The sequence below is a fragment of the Neofelis nebulosa genome, chromosome 10 (genome assembly GCF_028018385.1).
Source record: "Neofelis nebulosa isolate mNeoNeb1 chromosome 10, mNeoNeb1.pri, whole genome shotgun sequence".
Taxonomy (NCBI): Eukaryota; Metazoa; Chordata; class Mammalia; order Carnivora; family Felidae; genus Neofelis; species Neofelis nebulosa.
In genome coordinates, this window is record NC_080791.1 from 33,788,922 (window position 1) to 33,815,431 (window position 26,510).

At 34.4% G+C, this 26,510-nt stretch overlaps 1 protein-coding gene across 1 annotated transcript in view; it reads right to left on the minus strand.

Moving 5' to 3' along the window:
• The window catches only part of CNTN5 (contactin 5), a 1,390,102-nt gene that overhangs the window by 289,519 nt on the left and 1,074,073 nt on the right, over nt 1–26,510 (minus strand). Inside the window, exons 12-13 of the mRNA XM_058687390.1 lie at nt 24,313–24,442; nt 15,728–15,878 (exon numbers count right to left, since the gene is read on the minus strand). Coding sequence (XP_058543373.1) covers nt 15,728–15,878; nt 24,313–24,442 — 281 coding nt within the window. The remainder of the gene's footprint in view (nt 1–15,727; nt 15,879–24,312; nt 24,443–26,510) is intronic.

Below are 26,510 nucleotides of genomic sequence, written 5' to 3' on the forward strand. Positions count from 1 at the left end.
GAGACAAAACAGATGGACATAAGGGAAGGGAAACAAAAATAATATAAAAACAGGGAGGGGGACAAAACAAAAGAGACTCATAAATATGGAGAACAAACTGAGGGTTGCTGGAGGGGTTGTGGGAGGAGGAATGGGCTAAATGGGTAAGGGGCATTAAGGAATCTACTGAAATCATTGCTTCACTATATACTAACTAATTTGGATGTAAATTTTTAAAAATAAAAGATAAAGTTAAATCAAAATCAAAATCAAAATAATAAAAAAAACATTACTAATCCCAAAAGCATGCTATTTGTCCCTCCTAAAATAATTCCAAGGCCTCCTGTTCAGAAGTAATTCCTTGATGCCATTGTCAATTTCTCACTCTTTGTTTTGGTGTATAGAAATGCAAATTTATTTCTGTTTTGTTTTGTATTTAAAAATTTATTTAAGCTCTCTAAATAATTCAAATAGTTTTTCTATAGATTATTTTGGAATTTCTATGCATACAATTAGATATTTTACCAAAAATAAAAGTTTTGCTTTTACTTTTCAATTTTCTTGTCTTTCTGTGCTGGCAAGGAATGCTATAGCAGAACTCTTATCTATTTTTCACTCTCAAAGGGAATAATGCTTCTAATATTTTGCTATTCTAAGTTTGTCTATCTAACCATCTATTGATCTATCATCATCTATTTAAAGATACCTTTAGAGGTTTAAGAAGTTTCTTTTATCCCCCCATAGGCACTAAGAGATTTTTTTAAAAACATAAACAAATGTATTTGATCAAATGTTTTTCTATTCTTTTTTTTTAATTTTTCTTTAACATTTATTAATTTTTTGAGAGACAGAGAGAGACAAAGCATGAGTGGGGGAGGAGCAGAGAGAGAGGGAGACACAGAATCCAAAGTAAGCTCCAGGCTCTGAGCTGACAGCACAGAGCCCGACAGGGTGCTCAAAGTCACAAACCATGAGATCATGACCTGAGCTGAAGTTGGAAGCTTAACCCACTGAGCCACCCAAGCGCCCCAAATGTTTTTCTGTTCTATTGAGATAACTTAATCATTTTTCTTGTTTAATCATTAATGTGGTAAATTATATTACCATGTTTGGTTTTCCCATGTTAAACCAACTTGGTTTGCTATGTGAAGATCAACTTGGTTACACAGTATCTTTTTTAAAATTCTGCTGTTTTCTATTTGCAAATGTTTTGTTTAGAACTTTTATATCTATACTCATGAGAGTGCTTGGTTTGTATTCTTACTTCACAAACACCCCTTGTTAGATTTAGTTAGTAAGATTACTTTGTCTCTTTTCTACGCTATGAAATAGTTGTGTAAGATTGGAATCATTTATTCTTGGGTAGAACTTTCCAGTAAAAACATCTAGGACTGTACGTTGAGTGTATGTAAATGTTTTTAACTATTCATATAATAGTAGACTATTTGTATTTTCCAATTCTTTCAGTTAGTTTAAGTTAGTTTTATTTATTCATTTTATGTAAGCATTCAACTTGGTTGACATTCAATTATTCCTCACATTGTTTTATTACCTCTTCAATTTGTCTGCAGAATCTGTGCTTATGTTTCCATTTTTTCCTCTTATTTTTTTATATCTGCTTTCATGTTCTAGATCACTAGAGATGTAGGACTCTTTTTGTAGTCTTTTAAAGGACCAATATTTGGATTTGTCCATTTCCAATTGTGCTTGATATTTGTTTGTAATTTAATTAATTTTTGCTTTTATTATTACCATCTTTACTCTCTGTTAAGTTTAGTTTCATGTTCCTTTCCTAACTTCTTTTTTTTTTTTTTTTAATTTATTTTTGGGACAGAGAGAGACATAGCATGAACGGGGGAGGGGCAGAGAGAGAGGGAGACACAGAATCGGAAACAGGCTCCAGGCTCTGAGCCATCAGCCCAGAGCCTGACGGGGCTTGAACTCATGGACCGCGAGATCGTGACCTGGCTGAAGTCGGACGCTTAACCGACTGCGCCACCCAGGCGCCCCTCCTTTCCTAACTTCTTAAGATAGATTCTTAGGTCTTTAATTTCAGGTTTCACTTTCCTTTTTTTTTTTTTTTTTTTTTTTAAAGTTCATTTATTTTGAGAGAGAGAGAGACAGTGCATGTGCAGGGGAGAGATAGAGAGAGGAAAGAGGGAATCCCAAACAGGCTCTTTACATTCTAAGCATGGAGCCTGAAGATGTAGGGCTCAACCCCATGAGATCATGACCTGAGCCAAAATCAAGAGTTGGTTGCTTAACTGACTGAGTCACCCAGGGACACCTCTACTTTGCTAATGTAAGTACTTTGAGCCGTAAATTTTCCTTTAAGTTCTGGAATACAAGGGAGATACGTTAAATTATTCTATGATATTCGATTCACATATTTTTTCTTCTAAAACTATTAATTTTTATTTTGTATATTTTGAGGAAATATTATATGTACAGATCAAAATTTTTATGTTTGTTTGATCACCTTAAGTTTGTATTATATAGTGACCATCTTTATGCTTCTTTTATGGTCTGTTTTTCTAGGTGCTCAACATCAGGGAAATACAAATCAAAACCACAATGATATACCACCTCATACCTGTCAGACTGGCTAAAATTAACAGCACAAGAAACAACAGGTATTGGAAAATATATATATATATACATATACATATACATATATATGTATATATATATAGTTTATTTATTTATTCTGAGAGAGAGAGAGAGAGAGAGCGCGCACGTGTATGAGTATGAAACAGATGGAGAGAGAGGGAGAGAGAGAATCCCAAGCTGACACTGCAGACCCTGATAAGAGACTCAATATCACAAACCATGAGATCATGACCTGAGCTGAAATCAAGAGTCAGACGCTTAACCAACTGAGCCGCCTAGGCACCCCATAGTTCTGAAACTGATACTGTTAAACACGTTTTTTGTGCTTGTACTTAAATGATAAATCTTTAGCTTCCAACTTTCCTATTTTCTTATGCTTTAAACATATCTCTTATAAGCAGTTGATTGCTAGATTTTTATTTTAGTTCAATATTTATACTAATATCTTAATGATTAGGATACCTTTACTAAATTATTTCATGGTTTCTGTTTATCCCTCACTTTCTGTATATATATATATATATATATATATATAATACATATGTATATATATCATATTATTGTTTTCATATCTTTGTCTTTTTTCCCCTGAAGCTTTGAGGTTAAAAGTATTATTGTTTTATGTGACAACTTTTGTTTACTTTTACCTACATATTGATACCTTCATTACTTTCCATTCTTTGTTGTACCTCAACCACCTGGGTTCACTTCCTGTTTGGGACTACCTTAACTAAAGCCTTACATTGGACTTTTCAGGCCACCTAGGTAGTATAAATTAGGGTTACTGGCCCTTAATTACAACACCTAAGTGGAAGACTTGCCCTTTCCTTTCATAACTAAGACACAAAATCGATCATTTTTTTAATGGTTTTCTCAGTGGATTGATTTATATAAAGTTCAGTTTTATGCTGCAGTGGTACCAATTTGTGGGCCTAGTCTTACCAGGCGCTTGCCCTAAGCTTTGTCTTTTTCCTCCTCAGCCTACCACCAACTTGTGAAAACCAATGCTCAATGTCAGCAAATGCCTTGGAAGTGAAAATCAGATTCCACGCATGGCTTCATCACTAAAATAAGCTCAGATCTTGGCTTTAACATTTCTTCCTAACTTTCTTGCTAGCTCAATGATAAAATCAAGAAATTTAAATCATATTTATTTATATATTTTATATTTCAGTCATCATTTAATTTAAAAAGATTGGTTTAGTTTTGTTACATAAAACTTGTATATAGATTTTAAAATTATGTAATAAAAGTAGGATGTCCAAGAATAGAATAATTGAGTCTTTCAAAGACTACTTTTTGGCTACTAAATTAAGTATAAATTCAAACTGTCTTTCTAATTCTCAATAATTTGTCCTCAGCTATTCAACCTTTCCAGCTTATTTCCATTTCTATAAAAAGTGTACCAGGGCCATATAATAGTACTTACTTTTCACAAAAGTGTCCTGGATTCATGACTGCTTTTGCAAATTCTGAATGGTCTTTCTAAGATACAATCCACCTCTACATGTCAAAATCCTAATCAAGGACTGACCATTTCAATGTTTATTATTTTTACTTTTGACAGAGAGAAGGAGACAGAGCATGAGCGGGGGAGGGGCAGAGAGAGAGGGGGACACAGAATCTGAAGCAGGCTCTAGGCTCTGAGCTGTCAGCACAGAGCCCAACACAGGACTCAGACTCACAGACCGTGAGATCATGACCTGAGCCGAATTCGGAGGCTCAACCTACTGAGCCACCCAGGCACCCCAAGGACTAACCATTTCAAATGACAGTTCATCCCAGTTTTCTCTCACCTTCCATCAAGATTTTATGTTCTCTTTTCTTAACTATTGAAGTTTATTTATTTAGTTATTTATTTATTTATTATTTTTTTATAGTGGAATATTATTATTTTTTTATAGTAGAATTGGCTTTGAATCCAAAGAGAATTCGGCTCTCTTTCTGATTTTCTAATTTCTTTGTGACTCATTTACTTTATTTAAAACAGAAATGTTTATATCTTCCTTACAATATTACCTTATTGTGAGGATTGAAATAAAGTAATGCAGACATAAAAGAGCCAGTTCTCAATAAAGGGTAGTTATTTTATTGTTATTTTACCTAATAATAATAGGTACCTAAATAATACTTATATAAGGTATATTAAGTATCCTGTGTTAATAAATCTATGCATTATTACCATAAATATCTTGTGTTATAGTTATCTATGCATTAGTTTTATTGTCTATTAGGCATATGCTTCCTTTGAGAATGGGAGTATCTGTTACTTATCTTGGTATGACTGGCATAATGTCTTACATTTAATATTTAATAATTTTTGTTTTCACTAAATGAATTTAATAGAAAAGTACTAGATATTATAGTATTAGGGAAAGGAGAAGTGGAGCTACCATTTACAATTAGAAAAAGAGAGAAACAAAAATAAATTGGTACCCTGAAACCTCCTGATACAACTAAAAACATAGAACTCATCCTATATTTTTATATCTGTCATCTATCATCTATCTATCTATCTATCATCTATCTATCTATCATCTATATATTCATAAATAATTCTGTTACCCAAACAAAATAAGCATGCTAATGATAAAATTTGTTTAGGTTATTTTTTTTTAATTTTAGAAGTTTATTTATTTATTTTGAAGGGGAGAGAGAGAGTGGCAGGGAGGAGAGAGGAGGGAGGGAGAGAGAGAGAGAGAGAGAGAGAGAGAGAGAGAGAGAGAGAGAGAGAATCCCACACAGGCTCCACACTGTCAGTGCAGAGCCCCATGCAGGGCTATATCTCAAGAACCATGAGGTCATGACCTGAGCCTAAATCAAGAGTTGGATACTTAACTGACTGAGCCACCCAGCAGCCCTGAGATTATTTTTATGAAAATGATCTGCAGGTTGTTTTTCACTGTCATCAGGGTTATTAGGTCTATGCCTTAATTTTGTAACCAGCCCTCTAATTCCCATCATTAATCAACCATAGTTAAATTAGATTGTGATTTATGCAAAAACTGAAAAGAAGTGACTATGTAACTCTCAAAGGAAGCTAAAAATCTCCATTATAAAATACTTTTTTTTTTTTTTTAATTTTTTTTTTCAACTTTTTAATTTATTTTTGGGACAGAGAGAGACAGAGCATGAACGGGGGAGGGGCAGAGAGAGAGGGAGACACAGAATCGGAAGCAGGCTCCAGGCTCCGAGCCATCAGCCCAGAGCCTGACGCGGGGCTCGAACTCACGGACCGCGAGATCGTGACCTGGCTGAAGTCGGACGCTGAACCGACTGCGCCACCCAGGCGCCCCTAAAATACTTTTTTCTAAACATTCTCAGAATCTTCTCTTTTCACTATTTTATATTCAATGAAGAGTCACTTGGGGAGATAATAGGATCAGTCACCAACTTGTACATAGATGCTTGAATTCCCATGTATTTTAGATGTTGTTTGTATTAAGGACAAATTAAGCTGAAAGTTGTAGTCTGGGGGGCTTTTGGATAAGAAAAGTCTTTAAACAATTAATGGATTGTTCAAGTTGTGCCTATGTGGAAAGCATAACCAGGCACCTTGTGCAGCAATTTATAGTAACTGGGGTAAATGAACCATAGTCAGAAGTAAAATTTATGAACTGTTTGTTAAATTGGTAATTAACTAGAGATGCAATGCTACAAACTGGAGGTGTTCATAGCACAACAGAGCCAGGATTATCTTGTAGTTTAGAGTTTAAATTAACTGACTTCTTTAGTGTTATCTCCCTTGTGAGTTATGGTCTGTCTTGTTACGTATAACATTCTTTTTTTTTTTTTTTTCAAGTGGAAACAAGAAAAACTGGTGGTTAAGATCAGGAAAAAAAGGTGAAGGCTTTTGAAAAGAAATCTTTATAGATTTTCTGGAATCTTAAACTTGGGATATATGAGCAACAAATAATTGAAGACATTTTACATGCACGTCTTCTGTGTTCAAATGGATATCGTCAATTTGAAGATTTGAGATCAAATGTTATATTATCTAAACATACTGTTAAGAGTAGAATGTTTGAAAATGTGAGAATCCCTTTGTTTTTCCACTTGCATTCAACTATTTGGCATGGTGTGAGCACACTGTTACTCAGTAAGTTTGAATTATTTGTGCTTATTCATTGTCTGATGTAGATCAAGTTTAGAAACACTGAATACCTCTCAAAACAATGGAGATCTACAAGGGGAAAAGTATAAAAGCACAGCCAAGAAACATCCTATAATGCAATCTTTAGAATTATTTTGTCAATAACATTTGATCAATTGAGTAATGTGTAATTGATAAAAAAGGACAATAAATATTTCTTATAATTAGATGGCCAATCAACATCAATGTAGTCTAACTTACCACAAAGTAAGATGTAGAAAGAGAAAAGTAAAAGTAAGATGAAATTTTGGCCACTGTGTCTGAGTTTTTCAGTTTGCATCTTTTATTGGAAGTAAAATTAGATTTAAATTAAGTTCTTTATTTGGAAGGTTTTCTGGACTTTTGTGAGGGGTGTGTGTGTGTGTATGTGTGCACTCACGTGTGTGTGTGTGTGTGTGTGTGTGTGAAAATAGCTGATAAAGCTGATCATACAGCTTTTTAGTACAAACTGGGGAGCTAAATCCTTACCACATAAAGGGAATTCTATCACTATTCTTTATGTAGATTGAAATGCAGCATCACTGCTAAACAATTTGTTTGCTATAATCATCATAGAATCATTGACTAGCAGCAAGCTTGGCTTTAAAGCTCAGCTTTGTGATGGCCGACTTTAAACAAGTCACAATCTTTTTGAGTTTATAACTGAAAACTTATATGTCAAAGATGGCAATATCTAAATAACAGGGTTGTGAACTGGCACATATTGAAACTAAATTAAAAGTTAGAAGTTGGCATATCATTTATCTAACTTCCCACTAACTCAGCTTCTTAGCAATTATATCAGTTTGAGCATTTTCAATAATGAGAAAGTATAAGACAGTTTTTTCCTTTGAGTTAGGATTTCATATGTCATCGAGATTGACCAACAAGCTATAAGGAAAGGAGGAGAGAGAGAAAGGGACGTTTGAGTACAGGTTATCAGGTGAGAAAATGAAGAACCTGTTTGAGGGAATTGTGAGCATCCATGCAGTTTGAAGTTAGAATACTCATGGGGGAGGGGAAGGGAAAAAAAAAAAAAAGAGGTTAGAGTGGGAGAGAGCCAAAGCATAAGAGACTGTTAAAAACTGAGAACAAACTGAGGGTTGATGGGGGGTGGGAGGGAGGGCAGGGTGGGTGATGGGTATTGAGGAGGGCACCTTTTGGGATGAGCACTGGGTGTTGTATGGAAACCAATTTGACAGTAAATTTCATATATTAAAAAATAAATAAATAAATAAATAAATAAATAAATAAATAAAAAAAAAAAAGAATACTTAGGGTTTTTTGGGAGGAGGGCAGAAATGAGTAGAGACAGACACATGGAGAGAGAAAGACAGCTGAACAGTTAATAAGGCAGGTATAGACTCTGAACTCCATGTTGGTAGTACCCTGTGTGTTTCATTCATAACTCTGTTCCTGGCACCAAGCACTGACATATATAGGCACTTAAAATATTAGATAGAACCATATGAAATTTTTGTTATTCACTCATTTCTAACAGACAAAAAATGGCAATTTCATATAGTTCAACCTTATATTTGTCAGATGGATTAGTGAATAAATGTGGAAATAAAATGGAGAATTTCAAATGTACTCATGAATTATGGTTGTATTCAATAGAAGATTCAGATCAGTAGCTTCAGCAAGAGGATGACACACTCAAAGCTGTGCTTTGGAAAGATTCCTCGGGCTATAGGGTGAAGCATGGCTTATATGGGGAGAGAAAATGGACACAAATGAAAAGTATAATTTAGGATGTTTGCTACTTGAGACATTTTAAGGGCCTAAACTTGGGCATTGTCAAAAAGAAAAGGAAAGAAAGGGAAACCCAGGGTACAATGGTTAACCATATGCTTCATTTCATTTGAAAATCTAATTTTCCACTGAGTGAAGGTATGTTCAATTGGCCTGTTGATTGAAATGATGGTAGAATAAGAGAGGGGCCTATTCTTATAGAATTACAACTGAATCTCTAGGGTAAATTACATAAATTCTTCTATAATACACCTCTAAAAGATTAGGCCAAGAAGCTTGAATTGTTTTCAATACCAAGTATTTTTTCTCTCTGAAGATGGAAAAAAAAATGTAGCAGGAGGATTAGTGTTTTTTATCTTTTCATATGTTCTTATCAAATCTAAACTATTTGAATTATGTGATTAGAAATATATTATCTTAAGAAAGTTCCTCCTACAACACTACAAATTTGTGGTGCTTACCTTAACTTTACTTACTGATTATAAGAACAGTGCATAAAAATTATATACAATTTCTTTGTGTATACAATTCTATATGAATAATTATAGACAATAATTACATATAACTTGTAAAATACAGAAAAGCACAAAATTAGATTTATACATAATCCATCTCTTAGAGATAACTTGTGAATAGTGTATACTATATTGATAGTCTCTGTGTTTTATACTTTTGTGTTCCCATGTTTATAGGCTTGGTTTTATCTGTTGGAAATGTTCTTAGTTTTCCTTGTCTCCCTTTGGTATTTCTGTCAGTGTCCCAGAGTCTTTTCCTCAGACATTAATCTTGACACCAGTCAGTTGAACAAACCCATGTCAAATTGTTCCGAGGTTAGTAGGGCTCTAATGCAACTCATTCAGACTGAGGCAAAATATTGCTTCCCACCTCTCACATCTTATGTAGAGGTAATGTGACTCCTGGAAAATTTGAGACAGTGCATAGCCCCTCTGGCCAGAAGTAGTACATAGAATTATATGATTGCCAGTATCCATGGATTTCAATATTCTTCATCTATATTCAATATTTTTTTTAATTTTTTTTTCAACGTTTTTTATTTATTTTGGGACAGAGAGAGACAGAGCATGAACGGGGGAGGGGCAGAGAGAGAGGGAGACACAGAATCGGAAACAGGCTCCAGGCTCCGAGCCATCAGCCCAGAGCCTGACGCGGGGCTCGAACTCATGGACCGCGAGATTGTGACCTGGGTGAAGTCGGACGTTTAACCGACTGCGCCACCCAGGCGCCCCTATTTTTTTTAATTTATATCACTAATTATTGACATCATTACTTATTTATGAATCACTTAAATCCTAGCATTTATGTCTTCTCTCATCCTATTGCTGGATTCATAATCTCCAAATTTATTTTGAATTATTGTGGATAAAATAGGGATAGTAATAGTTTGCCACCTTAAAGAGTGGCTTCCATGTAATAGAGGTTTTCAAGTCAAACATTGTAGTGAGTCTCAGTTACTGAATTTGGTAGATATGGAAATAAAGCAGAAGTTAGTGAAAGACTCCCTCTACCAGCTCTTACATTGATTTTGCTGAGTTTCAGAGGTCCAGGCTTGAACAAGCTATTGATCATTTCTTAATTGGGTCAATTTTTATTTGAAAGGGTGATTCTTCTTAGGAGCCAAGAATTTGTTGATCTATATTCATAATTTCCAATGCTGCTATGACTGCATTTTCCCCCTTTTGTGTTTCTACTGGCATTTTAAAAGGAAGGTGGTGAAAGTAAATTAGGCAGAGCCTTCTGCCATTAGTTTTCATGGAAACCAGGAAGTCAGCTTCCTAACCTCATCACAATGAATGTGAAGCCATTTTCTTCTCATCCCCTTAAACTTGGTGGAACTTTGGAATAGCGAGTAAGAATCCCCAAGTGATAACATATCGTATATTGTAAGCTGTTCATAGGTATTAAATCTTATGAAGACAGTTATCAACCTTCTCTTCCTTTAGATAAATAATGTCATTTTGATCATTTTATTCCTTTGAAGCATAGATTTTAATCTACAAAGGAAGTGAACTGATATACTCTTGGTATATGAAAGCTCATTTTCTCTCATTATATAATTTCTTAGACACTGAAAAAAAAAAACTAAGATACCTAGGGTCTACATTGTTTTATGTTCTTAATATGTAAAAGACATTGTCACAGAGGAAACAACAAAACAGCTTGTTCATTAGCAAACACAGCATGTAGGTGGAAACAAAGGGACAGAAACAAGACTCTAATTATCCCCATGAATTCTTCTTCTTTCTTTGAAAAAGAAGACCCTATTTTCCCCTCAGTAACAATGTCCTTTAGGGCCTGCACTACAAGCATATTTTTCCATATGTCTATGAGTCAATATGTAAGCCTGATAATTTTTGCCTAATAAACACAACATGAATTCCCACTAGAAGCCAACTAATGGGTACTTCAAGTGCAATTTTCTGTGTGTGTTAAATGAATAAGTTGAAAACTTCACTGTTCTGAAGCTCCTTTGGTGAGCAGGGGAATATTACAAGGGATTTTGGACAGTACTATAAAAGATAAATTACACTATAATCCTGTCCCTTCATAGGATAAGTTTTATTTTTTTGGATTTAGGATTTCTTTAGCACTCATTTGGATTATAGTCATATTTCTAACACTGGTATCCCCCTCTGCCTAGAAATGAAAATTTGTACTTTAACCATTTTAATATTTCAATAATTGTAAATAATTTTTAAACATGAATGGCACATTCCATGGGGTTCAATAATAATTTATATATGTGCACATGGAAAGGAAACAAAACAGAACAATAAGAACAACAACAAAAACTGTGTCTTAACCAAAAACTAAGTATTTTTCATTTTAGCCAAGATTGTCTTTGTCCACAAAAAGTACAGGAAATTGAACATGTAATAATGAAGGCTTAATATTTGTGCACTGCTGGAGTGCTTCTGGGTGATTATATTTTAACAAAAGTTAATGGCTAAGTAATGGAAATAATGAGCTGAAGTGAAAATCCAATATGAGTTTGATGAGCAGAACATTTTGAATGAAAATATACTAGAGGAGAAAATCTCCATGGAACATTTCATGTCTTAGTACTCCAGGAGCTTATTAGTTTAGTATGAAAATGGACATGATTGATTAAGAAATCTAAATGAATGTGTGCTAGTGATCTTTAAAAGTGATGGGGCAAATGTGAAGTTTCCTTAAAAGAAAAAAAAAGAGAAAGAGTAAAAAATCCTTTAAAAGCCTTCTCTGTTTCCATTAACTCTCCACATACATTCATCTGTTTGCACATGGCCTATATAATACTGATTACAGAAGTAAATGTTCAGTCTGCTATCAGAAACTAGCCAAGAGCTATTGAACTAGGAGTAGGTAAGGTTGATGAGAATGGCCATGCCATAAATGAGAAGTGAAGATTTCAGGCTCTGATGGACAAAGAATATCACTTTAGAGGCACAGATTTAATGAACAGCATATTTATCACATGGAGACTCCTTTAATCCGAGATAATAACTTAAATCTCTAGAATTCATTCTAGAATTACTGGAGAAAGAAAAAGGGAGTGGTAAAACTTTCCAGAACTATTAATAACAAAAATATATGTCAGTATTCAAAGGTTCAAAGGCTCAACTGATTCCACCATCATCACCACCACCACTAACTATCAGCAGCAAACAGCATCATCATCACAAATAACATTCATTGAGCGTTTATTAAATGCTATACACCAGCCAGTGTATTTTACAAAATTTCATTCAATTCTCACAATCCAATGTGGTTAGTGTTTTGAATTCTAGTTTTATAAGCAAAAAATAAATTAATTAAGTAAGTAACTTGTTGAAAGCTCATAGTTTTCTTGATAAGCCAGGAAATGAAGTCTTGATTTATACACTGGATTATATACTATTACTCACAATGTTGAAGTGCTTCATAAATTATAAGTGTTATAGCAGTCATCATCATTGTCAATAATAATGTGACTTACTATTTAAGCAGCAATTCATACTGAGCATTCTGTGATATAAACAAGAAATAACTACAAACCACTCACAAATTCTAATATTACTTATTTTAAAATATACTTTAGGTGCATAATTTAGGACCAAGTGAATGAAATATTTTGAAATATATTTTGATAACAACTTGTTTGTTAATCAAAATTCTTCTAAAAGTCATATTATGCTCTAGTTATTACCTACAGGACTGTAAATTTTAGGATAATTTACATACTTCCTTAGCAGAACAGATAAATACAAGAAAAGAAAAAAAAAAGACAAAGAAGATCCCCTTCCAAAACAAACCAAACAAAATCTGAAAGATTCAATCAAAATTTGACAGAAAAAGAAAAGTCAGTATGTCATTTGACATTCTGTTGATAAAACAAATGATTAATTGTTAACTTCAGTTGTTATAACATTGCATTTACAATTTAGAGTTAAATTGCTATTGACCCAAGCTTTCAATTCTTTTTTTTTTTGAGGTTCTGACTAGTTTTCAGATAATTAAATGATATTTTTCTGCAATTAACATCTTTCATTACATTTTTATGCTATTGCTATGGACATAATTTTATGCATTTTATGCATTTAAAATGTTTTATTTTTCATATTTACATGTTTCTTTTATAATATATATTATCAACTCCTTTCTTCCAATATAATACTAATCTCTATATGTCCATATAGGAAATTGCCATTTGCTGTTTCAATCTTTAATTTGAAGTGATCCAAAATAACTGTGCAAATTGTGAATGAAGGACAAGACTAATTCATTTAACATTTCTTATTAGAAGAATAACCTACAGTTATTGGGGGTTGGGTGATTGGGGAACCTATTTGATGTAGATCACATGAATGGTGAATATACTTGTATTCCAAGGAAATAAAACATGATTTGAATTTGTAACCCTAATGTGAAATATGCAAGACACAAAGATTTCAAACCCTTAACAGTTTTCTAACACCTCCACTTAAATTTTTATTTACAACTCTTATCAGTTGGTGTGCTTTATAACAGAGAAGTGACCTAAAATTTCTATAAGAAAATAAGGTGTCATATGAAACTGAAATTCTATTTAAGAATGTATAATATATACATTGGAAATTCTAATTTTCAAGTTTCTATTCATATGTTTGGCATGCAGTGTTTTCAAATATCTACATATGTCTTCTTACATTACTTTATGGAATTCTTTCTATTATTATTTAAGTCTTAGCCTTTTATTTTAATACTTGATGCTTAATATTTTTAAATTTCTATTTAGATTGTAGTTTTAATGAAACCTGGAACTACAAAATAAGGTAACATACTGTACATTAGTAAAGACAATATTTTGCAAGTGTGCCTGTCAATTTTAAGTGTAAAAATGCCTCTGTAGTCATTAAATTAAATCAGTTTATAAACATAAACATCTAGATCAGAGTTTACAAACATAAACATACAGATCAGAGTAGCAAAGGCTGATTAAATGTAGCCCAGTCTTGCTTTTACTTGAATAAATAAAAACACAAATATTTCACATTTTAGCCTCCTTCCTGAATAGCACTTTGACCAGAGTATTTGACATCTGGAAAATTGAGTGATCTGAGTTTGAAGCCAGTGTATATGTCTCACTAACCTGAAGGGATAGCAGTGAGGAGAAAAGGAATCAAGAAAACTGGAAAATTCACAAACTGTTTTTCAACTTCTGGAAAAAAAAAGTTTAGTATGTTTATATTTGTTGTAACAGAAAATTCATTAATCCTGTTCCTTTCTCAATACATTTGCTTTAACAAAAGAGATGCTATCTAATTTTTTAAACTCATCAGTGATGTCTATGTATATTTGCTGAGGAAAATTCTCTGGTGGTGAACTGAAATAAATAGGATAAGACTCACATGCCACCCATGAACAACACAAATAATGCATTTCAAATGTAGTGGTTTGTACCAATATGACAAATACATTTTGATGATATAAAAATCTTTGATGCATTAAAAAAATGATAAACTTTTTGATCTAATTCTACAACAATATTTTCTTCTGCTTTAATAAGGGTTGTGCCAGGTTTTGTTTTTGTTTGTTTAAATTTCTATGAGCAACAATACAAAAAATTCAATTCAATCATATGCATTTCAACCATATATACACACATTTATGATTTTGTACCTCCCACCCTGCCTGAATAACAAAGATACATTCTCTTTCAAAACAAGATGATCAATATAACCCATTTTAATTATAGATGATCACCCTTTTCAGGCATCATACATCATCCTTGAGCCTGAACTGAACCAATTGGTCTGTAAGTTACTTCATCTGAGACAGGCAATTTAAATCAGTGATTCTCAGATTAGAAGGGGAAAGAAAAATTTCTATAGTAAATTTTCAAATATTTCAAAATATTCCAAAATTACCTAAAGAATTATTCAAATGGACCCCTAATACTGACATCAATTAATTTTTCTATATGATTACTTAGATCCAGACAGATATAAAACAAAGCATGATCTGCTTATCCTTATCGATAAAATGATAAATAACACTTTAAAACAACCTATGCAACCTTATTTCAACATATTAGAGGATATTCTTTTCTCAAAGCTGAATCATCATTTACAACACAAATATGGTAATAATTAATAGAGCATGGGCTTTTGAACTTGGCAAACACACTCTTGTGATGGTTTGATTCTCTCATCATTTTTTTCCCATTTGTACTACTGTGATGTCCTTTGGTTTGCTTACCAAAACCAAATCTATACACATTAAATATTCATCTGAACATTTCTCATTTGTCTATGGCAACTGAAGTAATTCTATATTATTTTGCCTCAACGAGATTGAAAAAAGTACAAACCTAGACACAAATCTTGCCTGAAAATACTCTGCCATGAAGTGATTACCCAAAAGATTCATGTTTATATCATTTAAATATTAACATTAAAGTAAATTATTATAGATAACTTGTGAATCTCCAAATCTGCAGACCCTAAATGAAACCAAAAATAACTAGCTTAATCAAAGTGTGTGATTTATTCATAACCTGGTGAAATTCCCATCAGTACTGAAACACCATGGAGGCAAAGAAATCTGATCATATTGAAATAGAAATCTGAATTCTTTTTAATCGCTATATAGACAAACCATATTTTCATCTGTTCATGAAATATAGTTCATTATAACTGCAAAATCTCTTTCTTGTATACTCTGTCTGTATCACCTGAAACTTCAAAAAAATGTTTGATGTTAAGAGTTTGAATTATGAAATAGACTTCTAACCTTTTATTCTCTCTAACTGCTTTGTCTCCCTTCTTCCAAGAAATGGTTGGTTTTGGAGAGCCTTGGGGTTTGCACTCTATGATGACTTCTTGGTCTTTGGTAATAATTATTGTTTTCTTCATTTGATTCAGTGCAAAAGTAGGAGCTGAAGCTATGAAAAAGAAAATGTTAATTCTACCAGAAGTAATGATAATAAATTAAACAAAATTTTGCAACTTTTCTGTGATACATTACTTTTCTTTTTTTTCTTTTTTTTTACTATTTAATTTATTATTATTTTTTTATTTTTTAAAATTTACATCCAAATTAGTTAGCATATAGTGAAACAATGATTTCAGGCGTAGATTCCTTAATGCCCCTTACCCATTTAGCCCATCCCCCCTCCCACAACCCTTCCAGAAACCCTCAGTTTGTTCTCCATATTTATGAGTCACTTCTGTTTTGTCCCCCTCCTTGTTTTTATATTATTTTTATTTCCCTTCCCTTATGTTCATCTGTTTTGTCTCTTTAAGTCCTCATATGAGTGAAGTCATATGATTTTTGTCTTTCTCTGACTGACTAATTTCAGTTAGCATAATGCCTTCCAGTTCCATCCACGTAGTTGCAAACAGCAAGATTTCATTCTTTTTGATTGCCAAGTAATACTCCATTGTGTATGTATATATATATATATATACATATATATATATATATGTATATATATATATACCGCACCTTCTTTATCCATTCATGGGATACGTTTCTAATAAAACCACAGGTTATCTACACATGCAAAAGGCACTAACTCAAAATTTAAACATATAATTATTAGCAGATAATGGTTTCATATTATGTGGGGTCCACGGACAGACTGTTTCAAAAAATGACATGCTTTAATTATGATTATCAATTTTAATTTTGAAAGACTAATATGAGCACCTTGAGCAAAAGGTGAAGGTGCTGGCAAGAAAGTCTATTTGGGGCTTCCTTTGGAAAAATAGAGGTTACATGTAGAGAAGGTAATCCTGTGTCATCCACTTCCTATCTTGGAGTTTTACTGCATATTTTACTTTAACATCATACAAAATTAACTGTAGTTGTTTTAAAATACATTTAAAAATTGAATTATTTAAATTTCAATTAAAAATTTCACTTCATTGGTAGCAATTATTCAATTAGGTCTGATACTTCATTAATATTAATATTGCTTTCACTCGATTTTTGTGAAGATACTTTTGATTAGTTCCCCAAGTAATTCTGGTGGGCAGCTGTGGGTTGAAGACACTGGACTTCTTTTGAACACATGACATAGAGACCAACACACACACACACACACTTTTGAATCTAAAAGAGAACCTGGGAGATATGTCTACACGTCTACCGTATCTGAGGCATTTATTTTAACTAATTTAACATAATTATTTTATGTCCATTATACAACAGTATAATGCATGGCACAAAAACATTAAAAGATATGTATATAACAAAAAAGATATGTGTTTGTAATTGAGATGAGATAAGAATTGATAGAGAAAAGGGGAAGGAGTTAAGACAGTGGAGAAATAGGGGGACCGGGATTTTCCTCATCTCTCAAACACAGCTGTATTGAGCTCATATCACTTGGAACACCCAGGAAATCGATATGCAGAGTGGCAGAAAGACTTCCACAGTTGGACAGAGACAGCTTGGAAGGATCGAGGTGTGGGTATGTGAATTGGGGGAGATAAAACAGCATAGGCATGGAGGGGATGAAACCCTTTCTGTGGAGAGACAGAGGGAAGGTTGTGAAAGTGCAGCATTGAGTTAGCACAAGAGGAAAACCTCTCTGGACCACAGACTGGGGAAGGAGAAATATGGAGAGTGTCATTTTTTTTTCCTGTTTTTTTTTTTGTTGCTGTTTTTTGGGGTTTTTTTCAAACAGCTCTTTGAACTGAAACTTGGAGGTTTCAAAAGTGCGCAGCTTTCTCCAGAGTGAAGCCAGGAGACATGGTGTGCGTTCCTGGGGAGAAAGGACCTGACCCCAGAGCACATAGCGCAGTGTAGCGATCTCTGGGGTGCACTGGGATAGAGCAGTTCCCTTCCTGGAGTACTTTGGAAAGGTGGTTTATTGCCTCCGCCAGGACAAAAGACCCTGCAGGTGCCAGCCATGGTCTTTTATCTGCAGGTTGGAGAGACTCCACTCTGGAACAGGGGAGAGTTGGGTCCTTTAAGACTTTGATTTTGAATCCCAGCCTAGCGCCTAGAAGGTGCAGAACTGTGGAGCAGGGAAAACTGACTGCCTGAACAGCATGGTTTGAGGTCCCTGGTATGGGGAGAAAAGCCTGGAATGTCACCATTTTTCCCCTCAGCATCAACATGGTGGGACTTCAGAGAGAAGCACAACAGCCCCCAGTGGAGGCAGAGCAAAAGACTGCCCCTCTGTGCCTGGCAACTGCTTATTTACTGGAGCAAGACTGGCTCATCCAATGCAGCCAGCCTCTCCACCAGAGCAGCACAGCCACCGTTCCCAGGCACCAACAGACAAACTGTTTTTCTCTTTTATTATTTTATTTATATTTTCCTTCCCTCTTCCTTTTTTTTTTTTTAAATCAGGCTTATAGTTTCTGATTTATTTTTGGTCAATTCTTATTCATGCATTTTCAGGCATTTTCATTCTATCCTTTTTCCATTTTTTCTCTTTCTTCTTTATTTTCATTTCTCCTTCTCTGAAATTAGCCTCATGGTTTTTTGATTCTCTTTTTTTTCTCCCCTTTCATTTTTATTTTTTTATGAAGTCAAGGTTCCCTTCTCTTTCTTTCTTTCTTTCTTTCTTTCTTTTTTTTTTTTTATTTTCCAGGGTTACTTCAACAAACAAATCAAAACACATCTGATTGAAAGTCCAAACATTCCACCACTACAAGTGAGGAGGAGCTCTGCAGAGGACTGACTGGTGGGATAAAGCAGCCAAAACATAACAATAGAGTGCAAACAGCATTCACCAAAAACACTTTCTGGAGTGCCAGGCCCTGGACAATGTATGACTCCTTTTTAATATAATAGTACTCTCAGGTGCAGGACACATAACAAGCTTTTAAGACACGCAAAAGATAGAAACTTAGCCAAAATGACAGTACAGAGGAATTCTCCCCAAAAGAAAGGTCAAGAAAAATCACAGCCAGAAAATTGCTCAAATCAGATATAAAAAAATGAATCTGAACAAGAATTCAGAATAACAGTCATAAGACTCATAGCTGGGCTTAAAAAAAAGCATAGAAGACACCAGAGAAACTCTTGCTGCAGAGATCAGCAGAACTTGTCAGAATGAAGCAAAAATGCTATAACTGCAATGCACAATAAACTAGATACAGTGACAGCAAGGATGGAAGAAGCAGAGGAGAGAATAGGTGAAATAGAAGATAAAATTATGGAAAAAATGAACCTGGAAAAAAAAGAGGGAAAGGAAATTACTAGATCATAAGGGGAGAAATAGAAAATTAAGTGATTCCATGAAACAAAACAATATCTGTATCATAGGAGCCCCAGAAAAAGAAGAGCCAGAAAAAGGGGCAGAAGGTTTATTTGAACACATTATAGCTGAGAACTTCCCTAATCTGGGGAAAGAAACAGGTATCCAAGTCCAAAAGGCATAGAGATTTCCCTTCAAAATCAACAAAAACAGGACACCATGACATATCATAGTGAAACTAGCAAAATAAATAAATAAATAAAGAGAGAATTCTAAAAGCAGCTAGGGACAAAAGGTCTTTAACCTACAAGGGTAGACACATAAGGTTAGTAGCAGACGTCTCCACTTAAACTTGGCAGGCTAGAAAGGACTGGCAGGAAATATTCAATGTGCTGAATAGGAAAAATATGCAGCCAAGAATCCTTTATACAGCAAGGCTGTCATTCAGAATAGAAGGAGAGATAAAGACTTCCCCAAACAAACAAAAACTAAAGGAGTTTGTGATCACTAAACCAGCCCTGCAAGAGATCCTAAGGGGGACTCTGTGAATCGAAAGCAGCAAAGACTACAAAGAACAAGAAAACATCACAACAAATATAAAATATACAGATAAAAAATGTCACTAAATTAATATCTTTCAATAATCACTCTGAATGTGAATGGACTAAATGCCCCAATCAAAAGAAATAGGGTATCAGATCGTTAAAAACAAACAGACAAAAAACAAAAACAAAAACAAAAACAAAACAGATCCAATTACCAAGTATATGTTGCCTACAAGAGATGGATTTTAGACCTGAGGACACCTGAAGATTGAAAGTGAGGGGATGGAGAATCATCTATCATGCTAATGGACATCAAAAGAAAGCCAGAGTAGCCATACTTATATCAGAAAACTAGATTTTATTTTTTATTTTCTTACAATTTTTTAATGTTTATTTTTGATAGAGAGAGAGACAGAGCATGAGTGGGGGAGGGGGCAGAGAGAGAGGGAGACACAGATCCAAAACGGGCTCCAGGTTCTAAGCTGTCAGCACAGAGCCCGATGTAAGGCTTAAACTCATGAACCATGAGATCATGACTTGAGCTGATGTCAGACGTTAAACTGACTGAGCCACCCAAGTGCCCCAAGACAAACTAGAGTTTAAAACAAAGATTGTAACAAGAGATGAAGAAGGGCATTAAATCAGAATTAAGGGGTCTATCCAGCAAGAAGAACTAACAATTGTAAATATTTATGCCCCCAATGTGATTCCCAAATATATAAATCGATTAATCACAAACATAAACAAAACTATTGATAATAATACCATAATTGTAGGTGACTTTAATACTTCACTTATAGCAATGGACAGATCATTTAGGCAGAAAATCAACAAGGAAACAATGGCTCTGAATGACACATTGGACCAGATGGACTTAATAGATATATTTAGAACATTTCATCCTAAAGCAGCAGAATACACATTCTTCTCAAGTGTACATGGGACAGTCTCCAAAATACATCACATATTGAGTCACAAAGCATCTTTCAATAGGTAAAAAAAAGACTGAGATCATCCCATGTGTATTTTCAGATCACAATGCCAGGAAACTTTAAATCAACCACAAGAAAAAATTTTGAAAGCCCCCAAATACATGGAGGTTAAAGAACATCCTACTAAATAATGAATGAGCTAACCTGGAAATTAAAGAAGAAATTAAAAATTACATGGAAGCAGAGGAAAATGAAAACATGACAGGCCAAACCCTTTGGGATGCAAGCAAAGGCAGTCCTAAGAGGAAAAGACATTGCAGTTCAGGCCTATCTCAAGAAGCAAGAAAGATCCCAAGTAAACAACCTAACCTTACACCTAAGGGAGCTAGCAAATGAACAGCAAATAAAGCCTAAAGCCATCAGAAGAAAGGAAATAACAAAGATTAGAGCAAAAATCAATGCTATCAAAACCAAAAATACAGTAGAACAGATCAATGAACTTAGGAGCTGTTTTTTGAAAGAATAAATAAATTGATAAGCCCCACCCAGACTTCTCAAAAAGAGAGAGGACTCAAATAGATAAAATTACGAATGAAAGAGGAAGATCACAACTAATACCACAGAAATATAAACAATTATAAAATAATACTCTGAAAAATTGTATGCACTGGAAAATCTTTAAGAAATGGACAAATTCCTAGACACACACTACCAAAACTCAAACAGGAAGAAATAGAAAATTTGAACAGACCCATAACTAGCAAAGATATTGAATCAGTTATCAAACACCTCCCAACAAATAAGAGTCCTGAACCGGATAGCGTTCTACGGGAATTCTACCAGACATTTAAGCAGAGTTAATATCTATTCTCTCAAACTGTTTCAAGAAATAGAAATGGAAGGAAAGTTTCCAAACTCATTCTATGAAGCCAGCCTTACCTTGATTCCAAAACCAGACAAAGACCCCACTAAAAAGGAGAATTACAAACCAATATCAATGATGAGGAAGGATGTAAAAATTGTCAAGATACTAGCAAATTGAATTCAATAGTACATTAAAAGAATCATTCACTATGATCAAGTGGGATTTATTCCTGGATTGCATGCTGGTACAATATTAGCAAATCAATCAATATGATACACCATGTTAATAGAAGAAAAGTATAAGAACCATATGACCATGTCAATAGATGCATTCTTTCTTGATAAAAACCCTCAAGAAAGTTGGGATAGAAGGAACATGCCTTACCATCATAAAAGCCATATGTGAAAGCCCACAGCTAATATCATCCTTAATGAGGAAAAACAGCTTTCCCCCTAAGATCAGGAACATGGCAGGGATATACACTCTCACCACTCTTCTTCAACTTAGTGTTAGAAGTCCTAGCCTCAGCAGTCAGACAACAAAATGAAATAAAAGGCATCCAAATTGGCAAAGAAGAAGTGAAACTTTAGCTCTTTTCAGATGACATGATACTCTACATGGAAAACCTGAAAGACTCCACCAAAAAAACTGCTAGAGCTGATCTATGAATTCAGCAAAGTCATAGGATATAAAATTCATGTACAAAAATCGGTTGCATTCCTATACACCAATAGTGAAGCAACAGAAAGAGATATCAGGGAATTGATCCCATTTATAATTGCACCAAAAAACATAAAATACCTAGGAATAAACCTAACCAAAGAGGTAAAAGATCTGTATGCTGGAAACTATAGAAAGCTTATTAAAGAAACTGAAGAAGACACAAAGAAATGGAAAACATTCCATGGTCATGAATTAGAAAAACAAATATTGTTAAAATGTCAATACTACCCAAAGCAATCTATACATTCAATGCAATCCCTATCAAAATAACACCAGCAGTCTTCACAGAGCTGGAATAAACAATCCTAAAATTTATATGGAACCAGAAAAGACCCTGAATAGCCAAAATAATGTTGAAAGAAAACCAAAGCTGGAGGCATCAGAATCTCAGACTTTAAGCTGTAGTACAAAGTGATGATCATCAAGACAGTATGGTATGGGGCTCCTGGGTGGCTCAGTTGGTTGAGCGTTTGACTTCGGCTCAGGTCATGGTCTCCTGGTTTGTGGGTTCAAGACCTGCATCAGGCTGTGTGCTGACAGCTCAGAGCCTGGGGCCTGCTTCAGATTCTGTGTCTCCCTCTCTCTCTGCCCCTCCCCTGCTCGCACTCTCTCTGTCTCGCTTAAAAATAAATAAACATTAAAATATTTTTTAAAAAGACAGTACAGTAGGGGCACAAAAACAGACACATAGATCAATGGAATAGAATAGAGAACCCAGAAATGGACCCACAAATATATGGGCAACTAATGTTTGACAAAACAGGGAAGAGTATGTAATGTGAAAAAGACAGTTTCTTTAGCAAATGGTGCTTGGAGAACTAGACAGCAACATGCAGAAGAATGAAATTGGACCACTTTCTTACACCATACACAAAAGTAAATTCAAAATGGATGAAAAACCTAAATTGAGACAGGAAACCATCAAAATCCTAGCCTACTAGGCTAAATAATTTTGTATGCCTACTAGGAGTAGAACTTATAAGAGGTACTTTTGAAAATATGTCTAGTTAGTGAGAAAAGGACACATTTGAGAATATTTCTATGTAAACAATTAAGGCTGAATTAGCTTCTTCATCCAGAAATATTGGAGTGTAAGCTGACACGAAAGTACGCTCATATTTGATTGGTGATACTGCAGGAGATGGAAATTTGGGCTCCTGTATCTACTCTAAGTGGGTTTATCACAATGTGGAGAAATTCTAAGTGCAAACATTCATAATTCAATAAGGTGATTTATAGAATGTTACATTTAGCTGATATGTAAGTGGTAAGTTTCCAGATTCCTGGGATCTTGGGTATTTCTGTTAATATTGTGCTATGGGAATTTTAGTGCAGAGCAAGAAAGTACACTTGGGCTCCTACACACCTTGGGAGACAGTGAATTTTGATCACTCAAGTCACTTTCTTTGTATTACAAATATCCCAGAGCAAAGTTTAGGAAACTAGAGTGCAAAAAAGTAAAATCCATTCCTGTGGCCCAAACATGTTCGATTGAGTAGCCTGTTCCACTGGATGGAATCTTTCTTGTGGTACTTAAATAGTGAGGTGCTAGTGTCCTGGTTACACTACTATCAAGGGTGTAACCCTCTGAGACAGCTGGGCTTAGTCTCAGAAAGGCTTTCCCTTTCAGGTAAGGCTAATAATGGTAGATACCCCATGATGAGAGGGTGCTGCCTTTCCCTTGGAATGTTGTCTTGCCTATTGGTAAGTAAGAGCTGTGTGGGTAAATATTAGCATTGCTATGGAAGCAGGGAGAGGCTGCTAGAAATCGGCATTATGATCCCCTGCCCTCAAGATATTATTTTATGAAAATTAACATATCTCTTACATGATTTTTATATACCATAAAAAAGATAGTGTGTAAACCTATTAAAACTAAAGTTGAAAAGACCTTATAAAAAAAGTGATGGGACAAACTGTACGCAATGTAAACTTGTCCTGCAAAAGCTTAAAAACATATATCAGGAAAACATATCATTTCTTTTAAAGTAATAAACTAGATTTTTACAATTATATCATAAAACTTCAGTATGATAAGAATTAAAGCATGAAAAGAAGCAATACATTTTTCCTATTTATTTACTTAGATTGCATACCTAGAATCTTCAGCTCAGCACTCGCAAAAATGGCTCCGTATTTATTTTCGGCCAAACACTGATACATTCCAGCATCTGATTGATTCACGTTGTGGATCATCAATACTCCATTAACCATCTCAATCCTATTCTGTAATAAAATAAAAATAAGTAGGTAAAGAAAATGAATAAATCATACAGATTTTGCAGTTACTCTCTTCTAGGCTGAGGGAAAGAAGCCTCCGATGAATGCAGTTGAACATTATTTGACAAGTTAATAACACAAATTTACTGTTCATTATTTTATGATAAAATGTCTTTTGTAAATTATAACTATTTCTTGGTCAAAAAAGATATCATAACAGTATTTTACTGTAGTTATTCTTAGGAGTTTTAGTTTCAGTTTTGTTTTTATACTGAGCAGTTGCTTTTTTTTCTTTTTTTTTTTTGATATACTAGATCAGCCTATAAAATATAATCAGCAGATAATGCTTTTGGTTGAACTAATTTTACATAAGAAGAAGGGGTTCACATGTGGAAAAAATTGTGACTGTAGACAAGTAAGATCCAGCCCAGGTCAAACGAAGAATCCTTTTGCTAGGATTAACTGTGTGGCTCACTTAAGTGTCTTAGAATCCTTTTGCTAAGATCAACTGTGTGGCTCAGTTAAGTGTCTGACTTTGGCTTAGGTCATGATATTGTGGTTTGTGGGCTGAAGCCCTGCATCGGGATCCATGCTGGCAGTGTGGAGACTGCTTAGGATTCTCTCTATCCCTCTCTCTGCCCTTCCCCTACTCACACTTTTTCTCTCTCTCAAAATAGATAAATAAACATAAAAATAAAAAAGAATCCCTTTGTTATATTAATGTGATCAGGAGTTTACCTTTTCTCACTTCCTGACAAACTAAAACAAATAAAAAAACTGCCCTGCAACTGGATTCTGTACAAAATTATTGACCAAAAAATATAAACTCATTACCAGATAAAATTTAATATATAATTCAGAAAACTGAGCATGTGCAAATTGAGGTCAACTGAAGTCAAGAGCTCATTTCAAAAACAAATTTGAAATTTAAAATGCTGTTAAGGTATCCTGTCTACTTAATGCCAAACAAATAATTCTTTCAATTTTAGTGATCAGTGGTTTACCTATCAACAGAGATGCCAAGTAAGTTTACATAATTTTCAAAATAAGCCCATTCACTTTGCAACAGTATTATCTGCCAGTGGAATTTAATTTACTGGGATGCTGAAAGAAAATATGACCAGCATAGTCTTTTCTCAAGGTTTATCTGGTATCCCCAGGAAATTAGAGAGAAAGAGACAACGAATCAATGACTCAGGATTCTCACACCCTCAGTTTTAATGGCTCTATAGTTATTTGTATTTCTGTATTCGTTTTCTGTAATTGTGTTTTGTTTTGGTCTAACCAGTTTTATAAGAGAATGCTGGAGCTGGATGGGACTGTGGGGATGATATGATCCAATCTCTTGATTTTATAAAGGAGCGAACTGAAGCCCAAAGAGGTGAATGACAGACAAGAGACCTCTTGGTAGTGGTAGGACCTGGGCATAATCTGTGTTCGGAATTTCAACCTCATATACCACCCTTCCATTTTTGGCCATAAATAGTGAACTATTCTCCCCTTGCCCTCCTTTCTGCAAAGGCCATACAAGGGAGTTGGCTAAAATTATTACCATCATTTTAAAACTAAACAGTCATTGATTTATTTTCAAATCCAGTATATGTTTAAAAAATATGCAGAGTTACTAAAAAAAAAAATTCGTTTTTTAAATCCTATTAAGTAGGATGTCACAGAACCTGTCACAGAAAGCTAGGATTCTATAATAGTCTCGTCTCTCACCAGATACATGATCTTGGACAAGTCACTTTACTTCTGGGGCAAATTCCACCATCTGCAAAGTGACACAACAAGCTAGATATCTAAAAGTCAGCTAGAGACAGCAATGAATCTATGATAATAATTGATATTTTCCCATGAATTTATAGGATCAAATAAAACTTTAACAACATGTTCCTCAAAAATTAATGAGGTAATTAAAAAGAAAATTTTAGGGGCGCCTGGGTGGCTCAGTCAGTTAAGCGTCTGACTTCGGCTCAGGTCATGATCTCGCGGTTCGTGAGTTCGATCCCCGTGTCAGGCTCTGTGCTGACAGCTTGGAGCCTGGAGCCTGTTTTGGATTCTGTGTCTCCCTCTT